This window comes from Nansenia antarctica (genome assembly GCF_963989245.1).
Source record: "Nansenia antarctica genome assembly, chromosome: 9".
Taxonomy (NCBI): Eukaryota; Metazoa; Chordata; class Actinopteri; order Argentiniformes; family Microstomatidae; genus Nansenia; species Nansenia antarctica.
The window spans coordinates 41,305,844-41,332,007 of record NC_137679.1 but is presented as its reverse complement, the minus strand read 5'-3'; the positions used below and the strand labels follow the sequence as shown (position 1 = coordinate 41,332,007).

Genomic DNA, 26,164 nt, shown 5'->3' with positions numbered 1-26,164 from the left:
ATGGAATCAATGCCAAGAAGAACTGAGGCTGTTTTGAGAGCAAAGGGAGGCCCGAGTGCTCAGTGCGTGTGTATCTAATCTACCACTCTGGATAGGACTACTGGAATCTTAGTTTATGCGAGGCGGAGGGGTGTTGAGAAACAACATGTCAGCTCATATTCATTGACTGTAAGCTGCTGGAGTTTTACATGTGTTTGTTGTAACGATATGAAGCTACACATCCATCACTGTGTTGTCCCGCAACACTTTCTTTATTTCTTTAGGAAAAGTTAAAAGGTTCATATTTCATGTAGTGACATCACTTCCTGTTTACCGCAAATCTACTTCCGGTTAATCTACTTCCGGTTTTGGGAGTTCGTTCTTTGCCAGAGAGAGACCGAGACGTTACGTGTGTTCTCCATTCATCATCCAACATCCAATGCAGATTTACACAAAGCAATGTTGTAAGTACGAAATATCAAGTGTTGGATTGGTAGCTTTATATATTAGTCATCATTTGTTGGGAATATTATGTTTTTAGTTATTATTTTGTAGCTAGATTGTTACCACAAAAAAGCGGACTTTCTAGCTAACCACTGTTTGTTTACATCCTGTTGAAACATGTTTTGTGCTGTTTGTCTTGCAGTTTTTACCAGTTCAATACACCTGATTTGAAAAGCCACTCTACGCCTCTTTCTTTGATGAACTTTATTGACAAGGTTTAGCTAGATGTTACCAGAGAACATCATAATCACCATTGATCTGGCTGATACTGTACAGCCCCAAAGACTGAAATTAATTTCCATTTTATCCCTTTCAATCTTTCACTTGTGGCTTCTCCGCCCGAAATCTAGATATACTTGCAGTATACAGAGTAGATTGTCCTCCAAAGACACTTAGATTTAGATTTAGTAATCTAAAAATGTATTAGACCCCTATACTTTCTTTTATTTAGTTTGTTGTTTCTTTTTATTTTACTACTCAATCTTTTCAGTTTGTAAAGTGTCTTTGAGTGTCTAGCGCTACATAAGTGTAATGTATTATTATTATTATTACTATTATTATTATTATTATTATTATTATCATCATCATCCCAGACAATGTTGAAATGCATTTTCATTTCATTTAATCAATCATTTAGAATAGGGAACACCCTTGGTCATGACTGGCCACGAGCTGCATAGTTGACTGAAGATGTTCCAGACATGAGACGCAGCGCTGCCAGAATCTGGAGGATAAAACACCCTGTTCGTCAACTCGCTGTGGAATCTGATCAGCGGATTCATGGAATGCCTCTGGTCCAATCCAATTACTCGGTCCCGTTTATGACGTTGAACCCACTGTGCGCTCAGAGCGAATTTACGAACGCAGCCTGTAGGATAGAACATATGGAAGCATATAGCTGACATAATTCAAATGCCAATGCAATATGAGATTGCAATTGCATGTTCCACTTCTGCATGCATTCTTTCAGACAATATTCAAATTCAAATGCAATTCTAATGATTTGCATTTGCATTTTCATGTACCCGATGTGCACATTCACTGTCAATATTACAATTATAATGCAATAATGTGATTCGCAATTGCAAAGCCATTTGACAGTCATGCGCTGCTTTGTAGCTGGCAAAATTCAAAAGTTCATTCTAATGTGCAAATGACTTTGCAATCCCAAAATAGCATATTAATTTGCCACTTTTGCCTGCGTTATTTGAGTCAATATTCAAATTGTAATGCAATAATGTGATTCGCAATTGCAAAGCCATTTGGCAAAGTCATGCTCTGCTTTGTAGCTGACAAAATTCAAATGACTATGCAATCCCAAAATAGCATATTATTCATTTGCCACTTTTGCCTGCGTTATTTGAGTCAATATTCAAATTGTAATGTGATTCTGTCACGACCAGAAGGCGGAACCCAGAAGTAGACAACGGGGAACAGGTAGTAAAACAATAATAATGATTTATTGTAGGGTAGGGGTGTCAGGAGGAGCAGGCTGGAGGTAGATAGGTAGTCAGACAGGCAGGGGATCAGGCAGGTAGGCAGGTAGGCAGACAGGCTGGAGGTCAGGCAGGTAGGCAGGTAGTCAGAACGGCAGGAGGTCAGGCAGGCGGAGTGGTCGGCAGACAGGCTGGGGATCAGGCAGGAAGCAGGGTAGTCAGGCAGGCAGGAGGTCGGCAGGCAGGGAATCCTTAGCGGGGAACAAGGAGAATAGGGTTAGGCTAGGGTAACGGGTAAGAACTAGAGAGTGGAGAGAACGAACACTGGGACCAACCATTAAGTGGCTACGATCTGGCGATGACTGGAAGCAGGAGCAGAGTTTAAGTAGGAGCCAGTCGCGGTCTTAATCGTCCACACCTGGCACCACTGATTGATGGCTGATGAGCCGGGGGCGCTCTTAATCGTTCACTGATCGACGTCTGATGAGCCAGGGGCGCTCTTAATCGTCCACTGATTGACGTCTGATGATCCAGGGGCGCTCTTAATCGTTCACTGATCGACGTCTGATGAGCCAGGGGCGCTCTTAATCGTTCACTGATCGACGTCTGATGAGCCAGGGGCGCTCTTAATTGGCCACACCTGGAACCACTGATCGACGGCTGATGAGCCAGGGGCGGAGCTGTGACAGATTCGCAATTGCAAAGCCATTTGACAAAGTCATGCGCTGCTTTGTAGCTGAAAAAAATTCAAACTCTCTATGCAGTTCGGTGAAACGCAATTGCATTGACATGTTCTAGCAAACACATCCGGGTACTTTGCTCTCCCGTCATGTCCACGCCCCTTTTTGTGTGATAGCAGTGTAGAAGTTTGACTGGCGGTCAATGGACATTTCTGGTCTTTGCTACTTTAATCCGATAAAATAAGAAAACCGTAGTGCTTTTTAGATATTAGGAGCCCAAATCCGATGGCCAGTTAGGCAAACTATTATATAGTGTCGTTGCCGATCAATGATCGACGTCGTTATATAGAGAAAATTGATGAAATAGGGGTTGATTCATCAGAGCAGTCATATGTCATCTCCCTGTCATCAGGGATTTGTCGATCTTTGATTTGATTTGCCGTGTAAGTCCCCAGATGAGAGTGTTACATTAGTTTTCTTAAGATAGGATAATGAATACATCTGTTCAATTGGCATTTGCCTACTGTTAATCAGTGCCTACTGTTAAAAAAAGGGAGATGAAAGTGAAGCTGAAATATTGTGAATAACACCGGCTATGAAGGTAGTACAATCACAATACTCATTTGCTAACTTCACCATTGGTATACGGTCATTTTGAGCCCTTAACCACCGCGCTGACACCCCGAGAAGATATGCTTTTAACCGTAAACTCAATGAACCGGGAGTTCACCCGCTGCTCTAAGCAGCATCGCTTGCTGCTGGATGAAACTCCCGTTGACAGCGGGGGGTGGGAATAGTTCTACCCGGGAATTCGCTCCGCGCTGTGTCGACCGTGATAGGAGTGTAGTATCGACACCATTCAAATGGTTTTGGATTCCCTGTCCTCTCCCCTATCCGGATACGTTTGAATTGTTATCCTAACCCACGGTAAATCACAGTTATTAACCCGCAAATGGTGCCTCCGGGCACCGTCTTTGCCCGTGAATAACACCGGCTATGAAGGTGGTACAAACACAATACTCCTTTGCTAACTTCACCATCGGTATACGGTCATTTTGAGCCCTTAACCACCGCACTGATATAACATCTTCATATACACCATATAGGCTACTGATTAACAGTAGGCAAATGCCAATTGAACAGATGTATTCATTATCCTATCTTAAGAAAACTAATGTAGGGAGGAAGGGGTTGGTCGTCACACGGGTTGGTTGTCACACTCATCATATTTCGGCCACTAGGTGGCGCTGTCGCGAAATGTTGGTACTGAAATGTTCACCCCGAGATCAGGATTCAGCTCCATCTTCTTTGGATATAAGACACTTCAACTTGAGGTGAGAGGACGTTTTGTGTTTTTCATGTCAAATTGTAAATATTCAGCACTTCATTATTTTTCTTCTATGCTTTTACACAATGGGTTTATAACAAAACAATTATTACCATTAAAAAGTAAAAAGGGAAAGCTATAGATTAGATTGTTTCTAGCTAGTTGTTCAATGGTTGTTAGCCCTGTTGCTAGCAAGAAATTCCAGTTGGGGTTGGTCGTCACATTCTATTTGGGGTTGCTTGTCACATGTGTTATAGGCCTAAAGAAAAAAAATGTTTTATTGTTGGTGTTATGTTAAGATGTGTTAAAATAACATAGGGACAACCAACCCCATAGTGTGTGACAACCAACCCCACAATGGGGATGGTTGTCACAAGTGCACAACACGTATTTGACGGTCCACATCTTCTGAACAGAATAATCTTAAGGAGAGTAAGGGCACTCCATTACTACCTGACACTTCAGACTTCCTTTACACGGGAAATTGAATCTATAAAGGATACAGTTTGTGAGGGATTCAAATAACAGTAAAAAAGTGTGACGACCAACCCCGTCCTCCCCTAACACTCTCATCTGGGGACTTACACGGCAAATCAAAGATCGACAAATCCCTGATGACAGGAAGATGACATATGACTGCTCTGATGAATCAACCCCTATTTCATAAATGTTCTCTATATAACGACGTCGATCATTGATCGGCAACGACACTATATAATAGTTTGCCTAACTGGCCATCGGATTTGGGCTCCTAATATCTAAAAAGCACTACGGTTTTCTTATTTTATCGGATTAAAGTAGCAAAGACCAGAAATGTCCATTGACCGCCAGTCAAACTTCTACACTGCTATCACACAAAAAGGGGCGTGGACATGACGGGAGAGCAAAGTACCCTGATGTGTTTCCTAGAACATGTCAATGCAATTGCCACAAAGAATGCATGCAAAAGTGGAACATGCAATTGTAATTTCATATTGCATTGGCATTTGAATTATGTCAGCTATATGCTTCCATAAGAACATGCGCTGCCTGACACGACTACTGCGCTTAAAGGTGCTGGACTCCAGTCCGCGTTTTCCTTCTCTCTCTCTCTCTCTCTCTCTCTCTCTCTCTCTCTCTCTCTCTCTCTCTCTCTCTCTTTCTCTCTCTCTCTCCCTCTCTCTCTCTCTTAGTGACTGTGCTATGTGCGGTGTGTGTGTGTAGTGTGTGTATATGTGTGTGCGTCTTCCCGGGATTTGTGCTTCCCTGACGTTGACAGAAACACAGAGGTCTGTGTGTGTGTGGGAGAAGTTGTCTGAACAGAGACGCACAGAGACGCTTCTTGTAAGGATCCATGCAGAGGAGGCTGGGGCTTCTGGGCTCAATGCGCTCTTCTTGTTCCGCGGCGGAGGACAGAGGAGAGAGACGCTCCTGCTAGGAGCTGGACGGATGGAAAGTGGAGAGTGATTTTTATGTTTTATTTTTTCGGGGGTTGGTTGATAAACATTTGACATTTTCTGCAGAAGGGAGAAAGTGAGAGATCGCGGACCATCGGGGATTGTCCAGCCAGACGTTTTGGGGGTCTCGGCTAGAACGGATATATTTCTTACGCAAACATTTACTGGGATTTACTACCGACGTGTGCGATGTGGAGAATACAAGTGGTGTTGTGGTTCACTTTCTCTGTGCTGCTGTCCTTGTCTGGAGGGGAGATGAAAGCCCGGAGCTGCAGCGAGGTTAGACAGGCTTACACGACCAAAGGCTTCAGTCTGGTCAATGTTCCTCATCAGGAGATGTCCGGTAAGTCGCGGGGGTTCACACCTGTTTTACCTGTTCGGGACCGCCCCTCCTGGTGCCCCCACGGTTGAAAAACGTCTCGCTTAAGTGCCCTTTTGAGTGGCAAAAATGAGAGGATGTGCCCTACTGGTGCCCCTCCAATGGTCTAAATTTGACCATGTGCCCCCACAGTTGAAAAATGTCGCACTAAAGTGCCCTTTTGAGTGGCAAAATTAGAGGATGTGCCCTATTGGCTGCCCTTCCAATGGTCTAACCATGACCATGTGCACTGATGGGGTCCCATGTTGTGCAGTAGGTGCCCTTTTTTTCTTTTCGCCCCTGCCCTTCAAACAGCCTGAGTCCACCACTGTTCAGATGCTTCAACAAGTTGCGCCTCATCGGAGAACATTAACACAGTGATGCTCATAGGAGAACATTAACACAGTGGTGCTCATAGGAGAACATTAACACAGAGATGCTCATAGGAGAACATTAACACAATGGTGTTCATAGGAGAACATTAACACAGAGATGCTCATAGGAGAACATTAACACAGTGATGCTCATAGGAGAACATTAACACAGTGTTGCTCGTTCTCTAGAGACGCATCGATGGTTCGATCAGGGTTGGGTAGCCAGAAGGAATGTTATTTAGTTCAGTATCGTCCTGTCCTGTCCTGGGGTCATCACTAGGAAACCCCCCCAGGTGAGGTGGTTAACCAGGTGAGGTGGTTAACCAGGTGAGGTGGTTAACCAGGTGAATACTATCCAACTAGAAGTCGTTTGTCTCCAACTAGACACTCTGACCAGACTCTCTGAGCGTAGACAAGAAACCTCTGGAGGAGAAGCAACTTGTTGCTTTGTTCTTTGACTCATTAGTGATTACTGTGTTGATGTCACACGGTTTTGATTAGACAATACATACTTCTGTTAACATGCAGCACAAGAGCTACCTGGACCATGTTGTGATGTCTCATTAGATTTGTAGACTTTACATATAATACTGTATAATTCCCTGTCCCATAGTAAGCTGTCCTTGTCTGTAGACCAAGTCAAGAGTCAAGCTAGGGCTAGCCTACGGTACATTACTATTAATGAACACTGTTACATCAGTTTGAGGGTGTAATGTTGTATGATGTTTGTTTGGCAATGACAGAATCAAGACATGATGTCATAAACATGATGTCATAGACATGATGTCATAAACAGATGGAAGGCTGCTGGTTTCTCTCTGAGACTCTCCCAGCTTCATGATTAAGACACAATGAAAACGAACAGCAACGACTCCTCTTGTCTCTCCTCCTCTCCTCCTCACACTCGTTACAGAACTCTCCCCTCCTCAGCGATCTCTTAACTGTCCAAGAGACCTTTAGTAGGCTGCTGCGTGTGTGACTGAGGAGAATCAGTAGTAGCAGTTATACTCCACACTGTAGCAGGAGTTTAAGCAGTATCTTCTCTCTCTTTACCCCACCACTAGAGGTTTAGATAATAATAATAATAATAATAATAATAATAATAATAATAATAATACTAACGTTTTATTTGTAGAGCTTTTCCTGCAAACGTTGCAGCTCAAAGTGCTCCAAGATGTTCTTGTTGCAGAACAAGATGTTGCAGCTCAAAGATGTTCTCCTCGTGTCGCCTGTTGCCCCATTCTGACACGAGCCAACCTGGTGTCTCCTCCACACACGCTGTCTCCTGTAGGACATGTCACAACCTGGTGTGTCCTCCACACACACTGTCTCCTGTAGGACAACCTGGTGTCTCCTCCACACACACTGTCTCCTGTAGGACATCATGTCACATATGTAGTCAGAGAGATTCAGACTCACCAGCAGGGGGCTCTGTGTACACAGTGCCCAGGCTTTAACCTCCACTCAGTCTGGGTGTTTAGAAACTCCTCAAGGCGAGGGGGCGGGGCTTATGTTTAATTCACGCTCATCACCGCGGCCCAGATAAGGCCGTTATTATCTGTCGTGTGGTAAATCACATTTATACTGAGACCAGGGAAGCAGATTAGGTGAAGGGAGGAGCGTTCTAGACTGTTGGGAGCGTTCTAGACTGTTGGGAGCGTTCTAGACTGTTGTGAGCGTTCTAGACTGTTGGAGCGTTCTAGACTGTTCTATGAGGAGGGGAGAGGAAGCTTGTAAGGCCGGCGGTGATGCTGTGTTGCTTCCTCTTACAAACCAAAAAGGGGCTTTGATAAGCTAATTAATGATCTCTGTTACACTGGTTCTAACGCTTTATTAAGCTAATTAATGATCTCTGTTACACTGGTTCTAACGCTTTATTAAGCTAATTAATGATCTCTGTGTTACACTGGTTCTAACGCTTTATTAAGCTAATTAATGATCTCTGTGTTACACTGGTTCTAAGGCTTTAATCAGCTAATTAATGATCTCTGTGTTACACTGGTTCTAAGGCTTTAATAAGCTAATTAATGATCTATGTTACACTGGTTCTAAGTCCGTGATCATCTGCAGTACTCTAGCATGACCCCACCCCCCAACAGTACTAAGTACTTTACCATGGTCACCCCACACACACACACACACACACACACACACACACACACACACACACACACACACACACCAATACTCATACTCATACTCTAGCATGACTAACTCTCTGGACCTCCTCTCCCCCACCAGTAGCATGATCACACCAACATACCTAACCCCCCCTCACCCTCACTCCCCACCAGTGACCTCAACTCTTTGGATCCCCAGCCCCCCTCCCCTCCAGCGCCCCCCCCCAACCTGTCATCATGTCTGCAGGTACGGTTGCATACTTGGCAGCCTTAGCAACGAGACGAGGCCTGGACGTTTAATAAGACGTCCACCTGTTCACGGGCTCAGCCATTAGCTGGTTGAAACACTCTCACTTGCTCTCTCCGCCACCTCCCTTCTCTCTCCCCCACAACCTCCCCCACCTCCCTTCTCTCTCTCCCCCCATCCTCCCCCACCTCCCTTTTCTCTCCCCCCCCATCCTCCCCCACCTCCCTTCTCTCTCTCCCCCACTTCTAATCAGGGGGGCTAATGAGAAACAGCCCCGTCCAGCAGCTAAATGTCAAGGCTGTATGAGGCTTTGATCAAGGCTGGATGGGCTGAGCCAGTTTGTCCACAGAGCAGATATTCAATTACCCATGTTTCCATGTTTCATGTTTTCATTCATTTAGTGACATGCTGTCCACAGTGTGCTCCAGAAACATGGAGACTTTATCCTCATTCCACTCTTTGGGGGATGTGGTCATTGCAGAATGGGGGGGGGGTTGGTCATTACATAATGGGGGTGTATGTGGAGTTGATGATTAGGGCTGGTCATGTACAGTATGTGCCAGCAAGGCATATTTCCATGTTTCAGTGGGTTAATTTGGGTTCGTTATAGAGGCCCAGTACAGTAACGACCGTCATGAACTTTAGATCAGATGAAGTAGAGGAGAGATGACATCATAATGAAGTAGAGTAGATTACTTCATACGTGTGGATTCCTTTTGATCTCCTTCTGATGTTTGACAACATGTAAAGTTCATCTTTCATCTATGGTTCATTAACATGGGTTGTATGACTTCTAAGGACATGCATGTATGGTATATGATATGGCTTGAATAGGCCTTCACTAATAAATACATTTATGTATGTGTGTGTAGGTCCTCTGTTGGTAGAGCTAACAACGCTTAGGTTGTGGGCAATATTGGCTGGGCTGATTTCCTCTCAGTCTGACTCCACGTGTGTCGGTGGAAAGGCCTCGTGTGTGTGTGTGTGTGTGTGTGTGTTAGGTTCTTCTGAGGGTTTTCCTGCCCACAGCCGGGCCTGAACATGAAGCTGTAAAGCAAAGACACACGTGGGTCTGTTTGCCCTGAGTTCAGACCCGCTCCACAGCACACAGTGGTTAAGCGTTTGTTTTTCCTGTCTCTGTATCAGACCAGTTAGGTCCTGAGCGTGTGTACACCTTTATGCCACAACGTGTGGCAGGATGTACGGCGGTTTGTGAGAAGGTAAATATTCATGACCGTGCTGCATGCTGTCATACCCAGCAGCCCTGGAAGGAGCGGAACGATTACGTGTCCTGACTGTGAGGCTGAATGTGTCTGATGCACTCTGATATTGTGTTTAGCTAGCTTATTGTGTGGGCGTGTGTGTGTGTGTGGGGCTGGGAGTGTGTGTGTGTGTGTGGGGCTGGGTGTGTGTGTCTGGGTGGGTGTGAGAGAGAGTGTGTGAGAGAGAGTGTGTGAGAGAGAGAGTGTGTGAGAGAGAGTGTGAGAGAGTGTGAGAGAGAGTGTGAGAGAGAGAGAGAGAGAGAGAGAGAGTGTGAGAGAGTGTGAGAGAGAGTGTGAGAGAGAGTGTGAGAGAGAGTGTGAGAGAGAGTGAGAGAGAGAGAGAGAGAGAGAGAGAGAGAGAGAGAGAGAGAGAGAGAGAGAGAGAGAGAGAGAGAGAGAGAGAGAGAGAGAGAGAGAGAGAGAGAGAGAGAGAGAGAGAGAGAGAGAGAGAGAGAGAGAGAGAGAGAGAGAGAGAGAGAGAGTGTGTGTACCAGGCCTGGTACTGAACCTTGTTGTGTAACACACCTGAACAGTGTTGGGGTTACGGTGTTCTGAGAGATCCCAGAGTGACTGTGGACTCTGGTCATGTGACGTGTTGTGGGGATCACAGTTAGTCATGTTGCTGTTGGTCAGGTTGCGGTACAGTTACGTGTCAAACATCTGTGAGCTCGGCTCTGGCTTCTGAAGACCGCTGAGTGGCGATCAAAAGCCTCGTTAGAATTCACATAAAGCCTTGGCAATGTTGTAATTGGATTTTTAATGTCTCCAAATAACCTTTGCATAAATATACCGAAGGCTATAGCTGTCAGGCCCCGGGAGAGAGATGGAGAAAGCACTAAATTATGGCTAATTAGCAATGCTAACACAGCGGCTCAGAGCGCCACACACACAGCCAGAGACCAGAGAGTCTTTGGGGTCTCCGTACCCTAACCCTATCCATCTACACACACAGCCAGAGACCAGAGAGTCTTTGGGGTCTCCGTACCCTAACCCTGTTATGTTATGTTATGTTAATTTCATTTATAATGCGCCCCCCATCCAACTTTTACATCGGCCCGGGGCGCAGCCCGGGTAAAGGAACAGATAAAGACAAAGACAAGGAACACAGAAAGCAATCAGACACAGACGACTTAAACGTAAAACTCAGGCATACAATTCACAACAAATAGGGAGTAGATTTAGGGAATGTCATTTTGGAAGAGGTGGGTTTTTAACTTGGCTCTAAAGGAGTCCAGAGTGGGGGCAAACTTGATGGCAGAAGGGAGCGCGTTCCACAGGGTCGGTGCTATCACCGCAAAGGCACGGTCACCCTTCCTCTTGAGGTTTGTACGTGGGACCCTCAGGCTGAGTTGGGCGTCGGACCTGAGCCTGGGTCTGGGCCTTGAGGAGGTAGACTGGTCCAGGAGGTCCTTGATGTAAGGTGGGGCGAGACTGTTGAGAGCTTTAAAAACAAAGGTGCAGATTTTGAACTTCACTCTCTTCTTCACTGGGAGCCAGTGAAGGGAGATGAGGACAGGGGAGATGTGGTCCCTCATTTTGGTGCCTGACACCAGCCTGGCAGCGGCATTTTGGACTAGCTGCAGGCGGTAGATGGTCTTATCAGGAAGTCCCGCATATAGTGAGTTGCAGTAGTCGAGCCTAGATGATATAAGCATGAGGACGACCCTCCTCAGGTCGCTGGGGGTGAGGAAGGACTTGATCTTGGCTATGATGCGTAGTTGGTATAGGCATGCCTTCACGACGGAGCTCACTTGTCGGTCAAGGTTAAGCTCGGAGTCAAAGATGACACCGAGGTTCTTGACATGTGGTCTGACAAGGGTGGACAGGCTTCCCATGTTGGGGAACCCTATCCATCTACACACACAGCCAGAGACCAGAGAGTGTTTGGGGTCTCCGTACCCTAACCCTATCCATCTACACACACAGCCAGAGACCAGAGAGTCTTTGGGGTCTCCGTACCCTAACCCTATCCATCTACACACACAGCCAGAGACCAGAGAGTCTTTGGGGTCTCCGTACCCTAACCCTATCCATCTACACACACAGCCAGAGACCAGAGAGTCTTTGGGGTCTCCGTACCCTAACCCTATCCATCTACACACACAGCCAGAGACCAGAGAGTATTTGGGGTCTCCGTACCCTAACCCTATCCATCTACACACACAGCCAGAGACCAGAGAGTCTTTGGGGTCTCCGTACCCTAACCCTATCCATCTTATCCGCCCGTCTGACGCCACGTCATGCCGACATCACACTTCTGGCCACAAACACACTCAGGCTTAATAAATCTGCATCGGTCGTTACCTCAGGCAGTCGGCTCCCATTTGTGTAAAGCTAATTATGTTGACAGCCCGTCGCCGTGGACTGGCTGGACAAGATTATTTAGAAGGGCCTCCGCTTTGTGTTTGGACAGCCACGGTTTGAGAGGGCAGGGAATTAATAATTCAATCAAATATGATTTAAGGCCAGGAATTCTGCTTTAAGCTGTTTTTTTTATTATCTTCTCTTATGATCAAAACCGTGACAGTTTGGTTTTCCTTTTCTTTCTAGTCAGTGTTCTCTAGTTTCTCTCTCTCCCTCTCTGTCTCTCTGGTTTTCTCTGTGTGTGGCAAAGCAAATTGCAATCCTGCACGGTTTGTTTCAGTTCCACATCAAGAATAATATATTTCCCCATTGTTTCCTTCAGGATTGTACTGTAGGAAAGAGAGTCTCTGAGGCTCTCTGATGTGAACGTTCTCTCTAACACACTAGATCAATCATTTTAAAAGTTCACTGCTGGGTTAAAAAGCAACAATGCGTATTCATTCCTAACAGTTATCCAGGCAATCATCCAAATGTGTTTTGCTCTCTGAGCGATTGCAACACGAACCGATTACATTTCTCACTAATGCTCATTAACTACACCCTACAGAGATGGTGTATATGGTTTAACACTAGACCAACTAACACTTTAACAACACTAGACCATCTAACACTTAACACTAGACTAACACTATATTACTAGACTAACACTTTAACACTAGACTAACACTATATTACTAGACTAACACTTTAACACTAGACTAACACTATATTACTAGACTAACACTTTAACACTAGACTAACACTATATTACTAGACTAACACTTTAACACTAGACTAACACTATATTACTAGACTAACACTTTAACACTAGACTAACACTTTAACACTAGACTAACTAACCCTGAGGAAGAGAGAGGTCCCTGTGCTTGGCACACCCTCCTCACATCTATTTTATCTTCAGGATTGAAATAGCAGCTTTGGCAGAGAGGCACAGAGGAAGTAGGGGGGTTTAGGCAGAGATGGAGTTAGGAGGTTCCCTGTGTGGCAGACGGGGTCAGGGGTCAACTGTGGTGTCAGCTTCATCCAGAGGAGAGCGGCTTTGACCTCCGTGCTGAAGGACCCCAGGGGATCTAGCTAGCTGGCTGAGGGAGGCTGTGGAGGGTGAGGTAGGCTGAAAACAGAAAATATCCCTCCTGTATTTATGAGAGGCCCCCGGCCAGACTGTCAGCGTTCTTAGCAGAGAGGAGGAGGGGGGGGCACGGGGACGGAGGGGGGGGCAGGGTGGCAGAAATATGTGGAGTTTGAAATAGAGCTGGACTGTCTGCCTCCAAAGCCGCCTGGCTGACAGCTCAGCTAAAACAGTCCAGGTCTCCCTGCTAGAGGCCCTCTGGTCCTGCAGCCCTGCAGGCAGAGTCACTGTCAACCTCTTCATCACACGCCAGGCAGCTTCAGCCAGCTCTGCCCTTGAGGCACACCTCTGTGGAGAGGCGTGTGTGTGTGTGTGTGTGTGTGTGTGTGTCTGTGTGTCTGTGTGTCTGTGTGTGTGTGTGTGTGTGTGTGTGTGTGTTGGGAGCCACACCTCTGTGGAGAGTCCTGTGTGTGTGTGTGTCTGCGGGCACGTGTGTGTGTGCATTCGCATGCTCGTGTGCCTGATGAACAGACAGACTGGTGGTTTCCAAGGCAGGAGAGCTTCAGAGCAACACTGGTTAAGGCTTAAGGCAGCTCCCCTGAACCTTGGTCTGTGGACCTTTAAGGCTCGGCTGTTTACACCGACGTCTGCCTGAGATGTACCCGTGGGACCCCCCCTGCCCCCCGGGGCGTAGCTGAAACAGGACCCCCCCTGACACATGGCAGCTCTCTGGGGTGTTCAGGTTCTCCACCTTGCATCATCGCTGCTTTCTCAGGAGCAGGAGAGATCCTCCTCCCCTCTACAGGATTCTACAACACAGGGTAATTAGGAGTATAGTGGGGTAATTGAGAGAACACAGGGTGATTGGGAGTGTACTGGGGTAATTGGGAGTGTAGCGGGGTAGTTGGGAGTGTAGTGGGGTTGTAGCGGGGTAATTGAGAGAACACAGGGTGATTGGGAGTGTAGTGGGGGTAGTTGGGAGTGTAGTGGGGTAGTTGGGAGTGTAGTGGGGTTGTAGCGGGGTAATTGAGAGAACACAGGGTGATTGGGAGTGTAGTGGGGGTAGTTGGGAGTGTAGTGGGGTTGTAGCGGGGTAATTGAGAGAACACAGGGTGATTGGGAGTGTAGTGGGGGTAGTTGGGAGTGTAGTGGGGTAGTTGGGAGTGTAGTGGGGTTGTAGCGGGGTAATTGAGAGAACACAGGGTGATTGGGAGTGTAGTGGGGTAGTTGGGAGTGTAGTGGGGTAGCTGGGAGTGTACTGGGGTAGTTGGGAGTGTAGTGGGGTTGTAGCGGGGTAATTGAGAGAACACAGGGTGATTGGGAGTGTAGTGGGGTAGCTGGGAGTGTAGTGGGGTTGTAGCGGGGTAATTGAGAGAACACAGGGTGATTGGGAGTGTAGTGGGGTAGCTGGGAGTGTACTGGGGTGATTGAGAGAAGTGTATCTCTAGTGACTGGTTCTCTGTGTGTCTCCTCTCCCAGAGTCTCCCAGAGAGAGGACCAGGCGGGGGGCAGCCACGTGCTATGTGTTCATTAACCAGCTGAAACATCCCTCTTATCTAATGTAGATTTGGGATTCCCTGCTCCCATTCCTCTGGTGTGTGTGTGTGTGTGTGCCAGGGTGTGTGTGTGTTTCCTCTCTATTCAATGTTGTCTGCTGTCTCATTGCCATGCAGATTGGCTTCCTGGCAGGTTGTTTTAAAAAGCAGCACTGTGTCATCATATGATGCAGAGAAGAGAGAACATAACTTACCTGATCTCCCAACCTTCCTTATCAGGTAAAAGGCAGTGACTCGTCTGCTTTAAGCAGTAGGTGTTAAACTCTCTGGTACATCAGGATGTCTCTGGGTTCATCTATGTTTTCAATTGATAAAACAAATCAAAGTTAAACCTAGATTTACTAAACCCTAGATTAAGTCTAAACCAGGATTAATTTAATCCATGTTGGTTCCACCCAGCCGTGATGTCATAATGGAGTTCTTGGCAGTAACAAGGTTTCCATCATGGAACGGATTCCTGTCTCTTAAGACTTCTCCTTCTTTTTCTTTTCTTCCGCTGAGCGTCTCAGAAAGTATGTGGTTGTCGGTTCTTCTAACGCCGGATCTCTCTCTGCCCCGTCAGAAGAGATGGATTAACGCACATCTCAGCGTTGCCATGGCGAACCTGTCAAACCTCTGGAAGCATCCGTGTGTGAAATGCATACAGTCTCTGAGAGCTCGGAGAACTCCCCCCCCAGCTCCATGTAGGGTGTGTTGAATGTAGTGTGGAGGCTTAGGAGACAGACTTCACTCTCAGTGCACTTTCAGTTTTCAATCAAGTGCCGGGCCTAAGTCAGTAATGGAAGCAGGATTACGGATTTCAAAACTCTCTCGGCTTCGGGGGGAAAAAAGAAAAAAAAAAGTACCGGAAAGAAGTTTAAATCAAGGATGTGAGTGATTGTGAGTTAAGGGATTAGGTGAGATGAAAGTAGAGTCATTACTACGGTCGTGAATGCTGCTTCATCATTTGGATTGTCTGTATTATATTTACATTTAGGGTGTTTAGCAGACGCCTTTGTCCAAAGCAACTTACAACAATAGCAAACTTTAACCAAATAAAAACTAGTACTCGGTCGAGATAAAACAACAGTGACATACTAATACATAAGATATGAGACCTGACAAAATAAAGTGTTTCAGGAGGAAGCGGGGGCTTCAGGAGGGACAGCTAAGGTGCAGCACGAAGAGGTGGGTCATGGAGAGGGGTGACATGGGAGAATTTGTCTTGGCTGACATGGAGGTCACTGTAAAGTTCTCTATTGTGATGGAGACGTGTTGGAGAGGGCAGGCTTTCCCAGGGATGTAGAGTAGCTCAGTCTTGTTCATGTTGAGTTTGAGGTGGTGGGCTGACATCCACACAGAAATGGGCTACAAGACACGCAGAGACCCGTGTTGTCACCTGTGAGTCTGAAGGGGGGAAAGACAGGAAGAGTTGAGTGTCGTCTGCGTAGCAGTGGTAGGAGAAACCATGTGAGGAGATTAATGAGCCAATGGGTTTGGTGTAGAGGGAGAACAGTAACGGCCCCAGGACGGAGCCCAGGGGGACACCGGAGGTGAGGGGTCATGGAGAGGACAGCATGGTCATTGTCTTCAGGATCATAATAAACTAGAACATTCTAACTAAGAACCCTGAGTATTCCACTTGCAGGCCTGTGAAGTGGCTCTTGGAGAGAAAGAGAGAGACACACACACACACACACACACACACACACACACAGAGAGCACGAACAAGAAAGAGAGACACACACGCACACACACACACACACAGAGGGAGAGAGAGAGACACACACACAGAGTGTGAGAGCACGAACGAGAGAGAGTGAGAGAGAGTGAGGGGGTGCTGTGTGGTGGCAGCAGTGAACGGGGCAGAGGCAGCGTGTAATCTATCTCAACCTGAATGAATGAATGAATGAATGGTCTTTATTGTCATTGATATAGTACAGGTACCAAACAACTACATTTGGGAGGGCTCCCCTGGTGCTAGGAAGAAAAAAAACTAAAAACAAGAAGGGAAAAGAGCTGGTTTACATAAATAAAGGCTATGTACACTATCCACTATACTATACTATACAAATAAAACACTGTGCTGTACTCTATGCTATGCTATACCTATTCTAACATTTCCTATTCTCTGAACCTTATGTACCCTAGGGTTGTCATATTGCACATAGTGTTATTGCACATTCATTTAAAGTGTCGCAGTTTGCAGGTTTGAAATGTACACAGTTGTGTTTCAGTATTACACTTGATTTCAATCTAGTAGCTGCCATCAATTTGTCTAGATTGTCCAGGGCCTAGAACCTAGGTCTTTGCTGTGTTCAGGGCCTGAATGACCCTGGGGTAGAAGCTGAGCTTCAGTCTGTTTGTCCTTGCGAACATGGTCCTGAACCGCCTGTTCGAGGGCAGCCGAGCAAAGTGTTTGTACCCAGGGTGGGATGGGTCTCTGGAGATCTTGGAGGCCTTCCTGAGGCAGCGTGTGTTGTACAGCTCTTCCAGAGAGGGGAGGGGGGCGCCGGTGATCTTCTGGGCCGATCTCACAACTCTCTGTAGCGCATTCCTCTCTGCGGCTGTAGGTGAGGATGCTCTCCACTGCGCAGCGGTAGAAGGTCACCAGCATCTCCTGTCCGATGTGGTCTTTCCTGAGGACTCTCAGGAAGAAGAGCCGCTGTTGTGCCTTCTTGATGATGGCTGCTGTGTTGATCTTCCAGGACAGGTCATCCTGTATGTGCACCCCCAGGAATCGGAGGGTTGAGACTCTCGCCACGCTCCCTCCGTCGACGAGCAGGGGCTGGACCTCAGATTTTTTCCTCCTGAAGTCCACGATGATTTCCTGGGTCTTTGACTGGTTCAGCAGCAGGTTGTTAACCTTGCACAGCTTGCTCAGCTGCTCTACCTCATCCCTGTACGCCGCCTCGTCCCCCCCGAGATGCAGCCCACCACGGTGGTGTCGTCTGCAAACTTTACGATGGAGTTGCTGGGGTGGACGGGGGTGAAGTCGTAGGTGTAGAGGTTGTAGAGGATGGGGCTTAGCACGCAGCCCTGGGGGGACCCAGTGCTGAGTCTGAGGGCTGTGGAGGTGTGGGAGCCCACCCGCACCCTCTGGGGGCGGTCAGACAGGAAGTCCTTGATCCATGCACATATAGAGTGTGATAGTCCCAGGTCTAGTAGTTTGGTCACTAGCCTGTCTGGAAGGATGGTGTTGAAGGCAGAGCTGAAGTCCACAAAGAGCAGTCTCGCGTAGCTGTTTCCCCTCTCCAGGTGGGATAGAGTGGAGTGGAGAGTCGTCGCGATGGTGTCCTCTGTGGACCTGTGGGCTCTGTAGGCGAACTGGTATGGATCCAGGTTGGGCGGGAGGCGTGTGACTATGTGGGCCCAGACTAGTTTCTCGAAGCACTTCATGATGATTGGTGTGAGTTCCCCCGGGCGGTAGTCGTTTAGGCAGCTCACCGTGCTTTTCTTCGGGACTGGGATGATAGTTGAGGTTTTCAGGCAGGGTGGGATGAGGGGATTAGTGCTGTGACTAGCTGTTTGTGTTGATGTGACTAGCTGTTTGTGTTGATGTGACTAGCTGTTTCTGTTGATGTGACTAGCTGTTTGTGTTGATGTGACTAGCTGTTTGTGTTGATGTGACTAGCTGTTTGTGTTGATGTGACTAGCTGTTTGTGTTGATGTGACTAGCTGTTTGTGTTGACGTGACTAGCTGTTTGTGTTGACGTGACTAGCTGTTTGTGTTGATGTGACTAGCTGTTTGTGTTGATGTGACTAGCTGTTTGTGTTGATGTGACTAGCTGTTTGTGTTGATGTGACTAGCTGTTTGTGTTGACGTGACTAGCTGTTTGTGTTGACGTGACTAGCTGTTTGTGTTGATGTGACTAGCTGTTTGTGTTGATGTGACTAGCTGTTTGTGTTGACGTGACTAGCTGTTTGTGTTGACGTGACTAGCTGTTTGTGTTGATGTGACTAGCTGTTTGTGTTGATGTGACTAGCTGTTTGTGTTGATGTGACTAGCTGTTTGTGTTGATGTGACTAGCTGTTTGTGTTGATGTGACTAGCTGTTTGTGTTGACGTGACTAGCTGTGTTGATGTGACTTGTGGTAGAGAATGTCTAATATCTATCTTCCTACCAAGGGCTTGTGGTAGAGAATGTCTCAATCCCCAAGTAAAGCAAGAGAGAGAGATCAGAGAGAGATCAGCTTCTGTTAAGTAATGATGGTAAAAGCAAAACAATGACAATCATTCACTTCCATACTTAATGGCGATACTTAATATTCCTGCAGGAGTTGACAGACAGTGTTGCTAATGATCTACTGTGGCATTCTTCTCTGAACAGATGCTGTGATTCAGGTGAATGCCCAGCTTGGGGAGGGAGGGAGTGTGTGTGTGTGTGTGTGTGTGTGTGTGTGTGTGTGTGTGTGTGTGTGTGTGTGTGTGTGCATGTGTGCATGTTGGGGAGGGTGGTTGATTGTGATCATCTGTTGTGTCCTCTGGGTATTTGCTGCCGTAGTCCCGAAACTTCACACCAAAGACACATTTGGAGCCATGTGAAGGCAGCTCTGTGCAGAGCGTGTGCGTGTGCGTGCGTGTGTGTGTGTGTGTGTGTGTGTGTGTGTGTTGGTAAAACCCACAAGGGTTTGAAATCAAACCAAGGTGTCAGACACAAATAAATAAAACACCTGGGACTGTTTGTTCTTGTTTATTCTTCTTCCTTCATCTCATGGTTGAGCTGATCTGCAGGATGCCTGTTGGGGTTCATTCAGTAAACACATTTCAAGTGTGTCTATATACAACATACTGGATAACACTGAATGTCAAAACTGCCGTGGTAACTTCTCAGTTTGTCTGCCAACACAATGCACACTGTTACAAAGTAACAATACACACTGTTACAAAGTAGCCTCTGTGGTGTTCTAGAGTGGAAAAACAAACTCATTCTAGAATGGTAATAGTGTTGTGTTACTGTATGTAGAAAACCACTTTCCAGAGAGCTCTGCCTATTTAAATGTAATGAACAAACATCATGTTTTCAGCTACTCATGACGTTAGAATTAAAAGGTTCTATCTCCATTTTTGTCAAAATTGAGTTTTTTTACATAATCTGAACCATTAGGTGTTTATTAATGCCTGTGTGGTGTTATTTTTAAAATGTTGACATTTTTGAGTTAGTAATTAATAAAATACAAAGGTTCCATCCCACAAAACATAATGGAATGTAAAAACTTTGACACTCAATATCTCAGAACTACCCTAAACGGAGATAGAACCTTATCATTCTAAGCTCACGGACTGACGAACTCCCACATCTCCTTCCTCTCTCTACCCCAGGCCTGGTGAGAGTCTCTCTGCAGGAGAACACAACGCCGTGTCTCAGTGTTTGGCCGTGGAAATGGACCTCATTGTCCATGAGAGAACCAAAGTGTACGAGACTCAGATGGGGGAATTCACAGACCATTATGTGTCCCATCATGCCTTGGGGCAGAGACTTGATAATTCTGCGTGGAGCTCAGAATAGTGATGACTCCCCCTTTCATTAGGCTCATGTTTAAACAATGGGTCCTGAGATGTGCTCAACTGGAGCTGAACATTCTCCATCGCCGTGGTAACGGTGGGACTTACACAGTAGGTTCCAGAATTTTAATTTTAATTTTATTCATTTATTTATTTTAAGAATGAAAGCTTTTAATCAGCGCATGGTTGAATAGGTTTGAAGACTCGTTCTTTTCCATAATAATTCAGCCGTGGAACAAGCTAAAATCACCTTCAGATATTAGTGCCCTGAATTTGCAGGTGAATTACAGTTTGTCGATTTGTTGACAGTTTGCCCAAGGCCAGTGTGCAGCTGACCCACTGCATGTGAAGACTTCACAGCAGCATGTTTCTTATGATATGTTTCTCTTAACCATATCCAGACCCTTCCATAGGAGCAGACTGTAGGTTAGGCCTGGGTTAACCTTTCATATCTCCAGGGGGCGAGATAGTGTCTGCAGGTGGTAAACACCTGTCTGAGTCATCCACCCCAGGTCCATTGAGGCTGGATGTAATATAATAATAATAATAACTTTTTATTTGTATAGCGCTTTTCCTGCAGCAGCTCAAAGTGCTCCAATCATTATATAATCATAATTAAATTATTTAGTAATTTAAAGGCAATATTAAAAAGATGTTTTCTTAGGTTTTTGCTGAGGTTGCATCCCTAATGTAAACTGGCAGTGCATTCCACAATCTGGGTGCATAAAATGAGAATGCAGCCTCACCAAACCTCTTCTTTTGTACATGTGGTACACAGAGAAAACCAGCATCAGAATGGTTTCTCTGTAACTCTATTGTAATTATTCTATAGTTGTGTAGTAATTATATTATAATGATTATATAGTTCTGAAGTAATTATATTGTGTGGATTCTATATTTCTATAGTAGTTATATTTTATGGATGCTAGTACTGTAGATACATTAATAATAATAATGCATTCATTTGGTATGGTAAAGACACTACATTCCATGGAGAGAACAAGAATAGATAGATATAATTACAAGCAAAACAAAAGCACAGTCAGCAAAAACAACAACAACAAAAAACGGTTAGAATAAAAAGCAAGTTTAAAAAGATGTGTTTCTAGTTAGTTCTGTACTGTGTGTGCTTGAAGTTCTGCTGGAAACCCACAGCGCTCTAACAGAGTCACGGGTCCACCTTGTGCCGGAGCGAAGGTCCATCTGTAATGTGGGTCTGTTTTAATGGACTGTACGCATCAGCGGAGACAGTGGCCGCGGGCTAGAGGGAAGTAGTTCTGGCCAATCAGAAGGCAGCTTACCTTCTGCCATTTACCATAAGGCCCCTCCAACCTTTTAACAGAGTGCGACTTCTAATTAGTGTCCAGAGGATTTAACCAGAGAGCCGTAAAATATGCTCATAAGAGCGTTAACACGTATGGACTCTGAATCACCAGGCCAAGGAGGAGTGGTGGGGTGGAGGAGTGGAGGAGTGGAGGAGTGGAGGGGTGGAGGGGTGGAGGAGGGGTGGAGGGGTGGAGGAGTGCAGCTATGAAGGGGCTCATCTGGACCGAGAGCTGCGGTGGATGAAACAGAATACTCCGCGAGAGGCCGTAACCCCGTAATGTTGGAGGGCTCTGGATCACTGGGTCATGATGCATTAAAACCGTCTTGAAAGCATATTTCTCCTCCTACCCATGTGGACGCTGGGCCGACCCTATTCATCATGTTGATGGATGTGGCGCTTTTAGCGTTGGGCTCCAGGCACACAGACCAGAGCGTACTGTAATAGCTCCAGTCCTGAGGAGAGACCCTAGTCTGGCTGCTGTTGCGGTGGGGGATTCATCATCATCATCATCATCATCATCGTCAGTATTATCAATGATAAGGTTTTGGTAGACCACATGTTCACTGTTGTTTTGGTGTGGTACCAGTAATGAATAATTGACTGTCGGAGACGGATGGACGTTTAGTGTTTTTCCTCAAGACATCAGTTGAATCCACTCATGCAAGCTTGAGTTACAGTAGCTACGCTTTAGCTCAGCTTCAGAAGTGAGTTTAGATGTCCTGAGTAAAGCACTTATTCTCCAGTGAACGAGCTTCTGCCTTCTCAGGCAGAACTCATCCTGGGCTTCACGGCATCATGCCCTTGTGGATGAAAATAACTTTCCCCATGCGGCGACTAGCCCTTATCTTCCCACCGCTCCAGACATCACTCAAGTGAACCATCCATGTATCCATCCATCACTGTCACACTTCCTTGCCAACTTTGGAAGTTATTAAGAGTTAGACACTCTTTTATCCACTTCCAAGTCCCGTAGCATATGGTCGGCTCTGGTTGTGGGAATTAGTCGTGTCATCTTGTTTGGACATGTTCAATTTGGGTCTCGAGCCCTCGTGGAGATGGTTGAAAGTGGGTGATTCGGGCCATAGGGACGAGGTCCAGATGGCAAAGCAAATCTGAGATCAGTCGTGCTTGCTGCACTCTTACAAGCAAACAGATGTTTGGGAATAGAACTTGCTTTGACTTCAGTTAGCTTGGTTGACAAAGCTGGTGTCGTACACATCCGTGGTGTGTCTCAACATGAACATGTGTTGCAGAGAGAATGAAGCATTGATGATGCTTGAAGGCTCGGCAAGAAGGTAGACAGACAGAAGGCACTTGAGAAGAAGTCTGGTGTTTGATGTCATGTTCTAAGAAAAGTGGGAGCTGTGTGTATGTATGTGTGTATAGATCACAACCTGGATAGATATAATATAAACAAACCTTTAATTCTCCCAGAGATGTTCTTTGACGGATCTCGCCCCTGCTCAATATTACAGTATGAATATTATATTAACCTTATGTTAATGATGAAAGGCCTTCTCTCAGGTGTCAGGGCTCACAGAGAGACAGAGAGAGCAGCAGTGTAGGCCCAGATGTGTTGTGGGTGGGCTGAGCAGAACTTGACTGAACAGATTTCACAGATATATAGGAGTCCTTCACAGAGATGGGAGTCCTTCACAGTTAGAGGAGTCTTTCACAGACGGCGGTGTCTCAACCTGCTTCTCAGATCTGCTCTGCTGCTGTCCTTGGTGCTGAATCTGGCTTTAGTGAAGACAGAGACATTTAGAAGAGACAGACAGAGAGGAATGAGGGTGGTAGTGAAACAGACACAGAGAGAGAGAGGCAGAGAGAGGTGCAGTAAGGCAGATAGCAATTTAGATGAATAGAAGGATGCAAAGAGAGAAGACAGGCAGAGAGAGAGACTGACAGACAGATCGGCAGGCAGAGAGCACTTTACGGGAGAAAGAGGGAGATAGGGAGAGAGAGAGAGAACCATGCACACCTGCCTCTAGTTGGATCAATCCTGGCTCTCCTCCCAGGTCCACCTCTCTGACCGTGGTTAGAATGTTAATGTGATAATGGTCCTGCCCAGCTGAAATCTATGACAGGGCCAAGAGCCTTGACTTGGTATCACAGCCACTGCCTTCTAATAAGAGAGAGAGAGAGAGAGAGAGAGAGAGAGAGAGAGAGAGAGAGAGAGAGAGAGAGAGAGAGAGAGAGAGAGAGAGAGAGAGAGAGAGAGAGAGAGAGAGAGAGAGAGAGAGAGAGAGAGAGAGAGAGAGAGAGAGAGAGAGAGAGAGAGAGAGAGAGAGAGAGAGAGAGAGAGAGAGAGAGAGAGAGAGAGAGAGCTGGCCTTACTGAGCCTCTGATGGGGGTGGGATCTGATTGCAGATGGATCGATGGTTGTGAGAGTGATTCATCCAGCTGGGAGCTTTGCCGGTTATTGAGCGTGTGAGCAGCTCCCCTTCTCTCTGTGGTGTGAGAACACCAGTCACAGGCAGGGGTCTGAGGTGATTAGTCAGGGAATTAACAACAAAAGGCTGCGGTTTCCCTTCTCCCCTCGGAGCCCTGTCCACGCCTGAGGGCCTCCAGTCCCTGTAGCTCCTCCCCTCCTTGTGACGGACGGTAGGAGTACATCAGGATGGGTCCTGTCCCCGATCCATCCTCTCATTCCTCTAATTCCTCTAAATCCTCTAATTCCTCTAAATCTCACTCAAACCGATAGATCGACCGTTGGGAATGTTAGACCCGTGGTGGGTGCTGTAGTTATTTTGTTCCTTCTCTCTTCCTTTTTTTTATTTTATTTTTTTTCTGATTTTATCCCTTTTTTTTATCACCCAATTTGGTATCCAATTGCACCCAACCTAGTATCCAATTATCCCCTGCCTATTGCGTAGGATCCTCCGCACGACCCCGTGGCCGGCAGCCCCAGAGGAGATAGCCAGGCAGACTAGCACCAGACGGGGGCGATGTTGCGCGACGGATCCTTGTCCGGAAATAGTCCTATACCCCCCTTGGGAGCGGCCGCTCAATATGCCGCTCCCTGTGGGCCCCGGCCATATCCGGGTCTGGCGAGACCGGGATTCGATCCCAGTCCCCGGTGGGCAGCTTGCACTAGAGGCTAAATGCTTAGACCGCTGCGCCACCGCGGGGCTCTTCCTTCTCTCTTCCTTAATGATGGTTTGGTTCGTTGTGCAGCCAGGGGGGGCCGCTGGCAGGGACGTCCTCACGTGTCCAACTGGAGAGAAGGGGGGGTGAGAGAAGGGTGGAGGGGGACGGGGGGACCTACCAGATGGTAGTTCCCATATGAGGTACTGTCGTCTCTAGGCCAGGTAGACTAATGAACACTACGGGGAGTTGATCAAAGTTTTTGGCATCTAGTTCCTGGATGGGCGCAGGGCCGACACACCGACAACATCACGACTGCCCTGGAACACCATACAGGAAGCAGGAAGTCCTTCATTTTGTTCTCCAGTTGCTTGTAGCGAAACTTTGTTTTGGAGAGTTTCTGTTTTTCTGGTGTAGTTTGCCAAACAGGCAGGTTTTTTTCTGGAGAGAACCGGCTGTACCACCCTGCCTCCATCTGCTCCTCCGCTCGTCCATCTGAAGGTCAGACAGTTCTGCTGAATAACTAGTGACTGTTCAGTGGTGAGTTCCTAGGGTGGTTTTTGGCGAATGTTGTGACCCAAATACATGTTTTGATGCCGAGATGAATAGGTAGTGAGCCCTGAAGCGCAAAGGGGTCTAGGTATGAGGTAGGTAGTGTAACATACTGTACAGCATTTGAATTTGATGTTCTGTAGCCATCGACTTACTTAGCTGACTATTCAGTAGTTATTTCAGATTATCAGCAGCAGCTTCAGGGGCAGTGGCAGCTCTGCAGGCGTACTCCATGTAGGATCTAACATCAGTTGTTAAGTTGGTGTGAAGAGAGAAGTTCTTCTTCTTCTTCTTCGGCGTATGGGTAGTTGTTTTTCCTCTCCACTCCACCAGGCGAAGAGAAGTTAATAGACGTCGACAGCGCAATTGTTTCCTACTGTCCTGCAGGTGCCCAACGCTTCATTAACACCACAGACAGACGTGTTTTTATCTGCTGGAACGGGGAATTAAAGTTGTGAAAACCATCTACAGTAAAAATGAATGACTCATAACACCTGTCTTCTCAAGCTCAGCTGAAACAGAAGCGTATCGTTGTTTTCACTGATGCTAATGACGTAGTCGGAGCGGCCCGTTGACTGTGAGGCATCATTAGCGACGGCTACGTTACGACTCTTCACCGCTGTGAAAAACAACAACAAGTAAACGTCTAAACTCCGTCATCTTCCCTTTTGATTCGATGATCTAATTCCCTCATCAAGCTGTTTAATTTCAGCCCTTTTAAAAAGAGCTCAGTTGTTTCACAACACCACCAGACGCTCGTTAGTCTCCTAATGACGGCGTATCAACGAGAGTCTGAGTGTGAGGCGCTGCAGCGTACGGAGACTTGTCTGAGCGTCTCGCACCCAAACAAAACAATAGCTGCTCTGTTCTCTTCCATCGCTTTTGTTTTATTATGTTTCCCCCTCCTGCCTTCATGCGGATGTTCATATCCACACTTGCCTCAGAGCCGTGAAAATCATAATCCACTTAATTGGAAAGCTTGTTCGTTTAGACACATCGTTC

The 26,164-nt window shown here is 46.6% G+C and overlaps 1 protein-coding gene across 1 annotated transcript in view; it reads left to right on the top strand.

The window, feature by feature from the left end:
• Positions 1–5,551: 5,551 nt before the first annotated feature.
• LOC308165644 (glypican-6-like) overlaps positions 5,552–26,164 on the top strand; it is a gene marked incomplete at both ends in the record, with an annotated part of 143,407 nt that continues 122,794 nt past the window's right edge. Inside the window, one exon of the mRNA XM_080539794.1 lies at positions 5,552–5,705. Within this exon, the coding sequence (XP_080395920.1) occupies positions 5,552–5,705 (154 nt within the window). The remainder of the gene's footprint in view (positions 5,706–26,164) is intronic.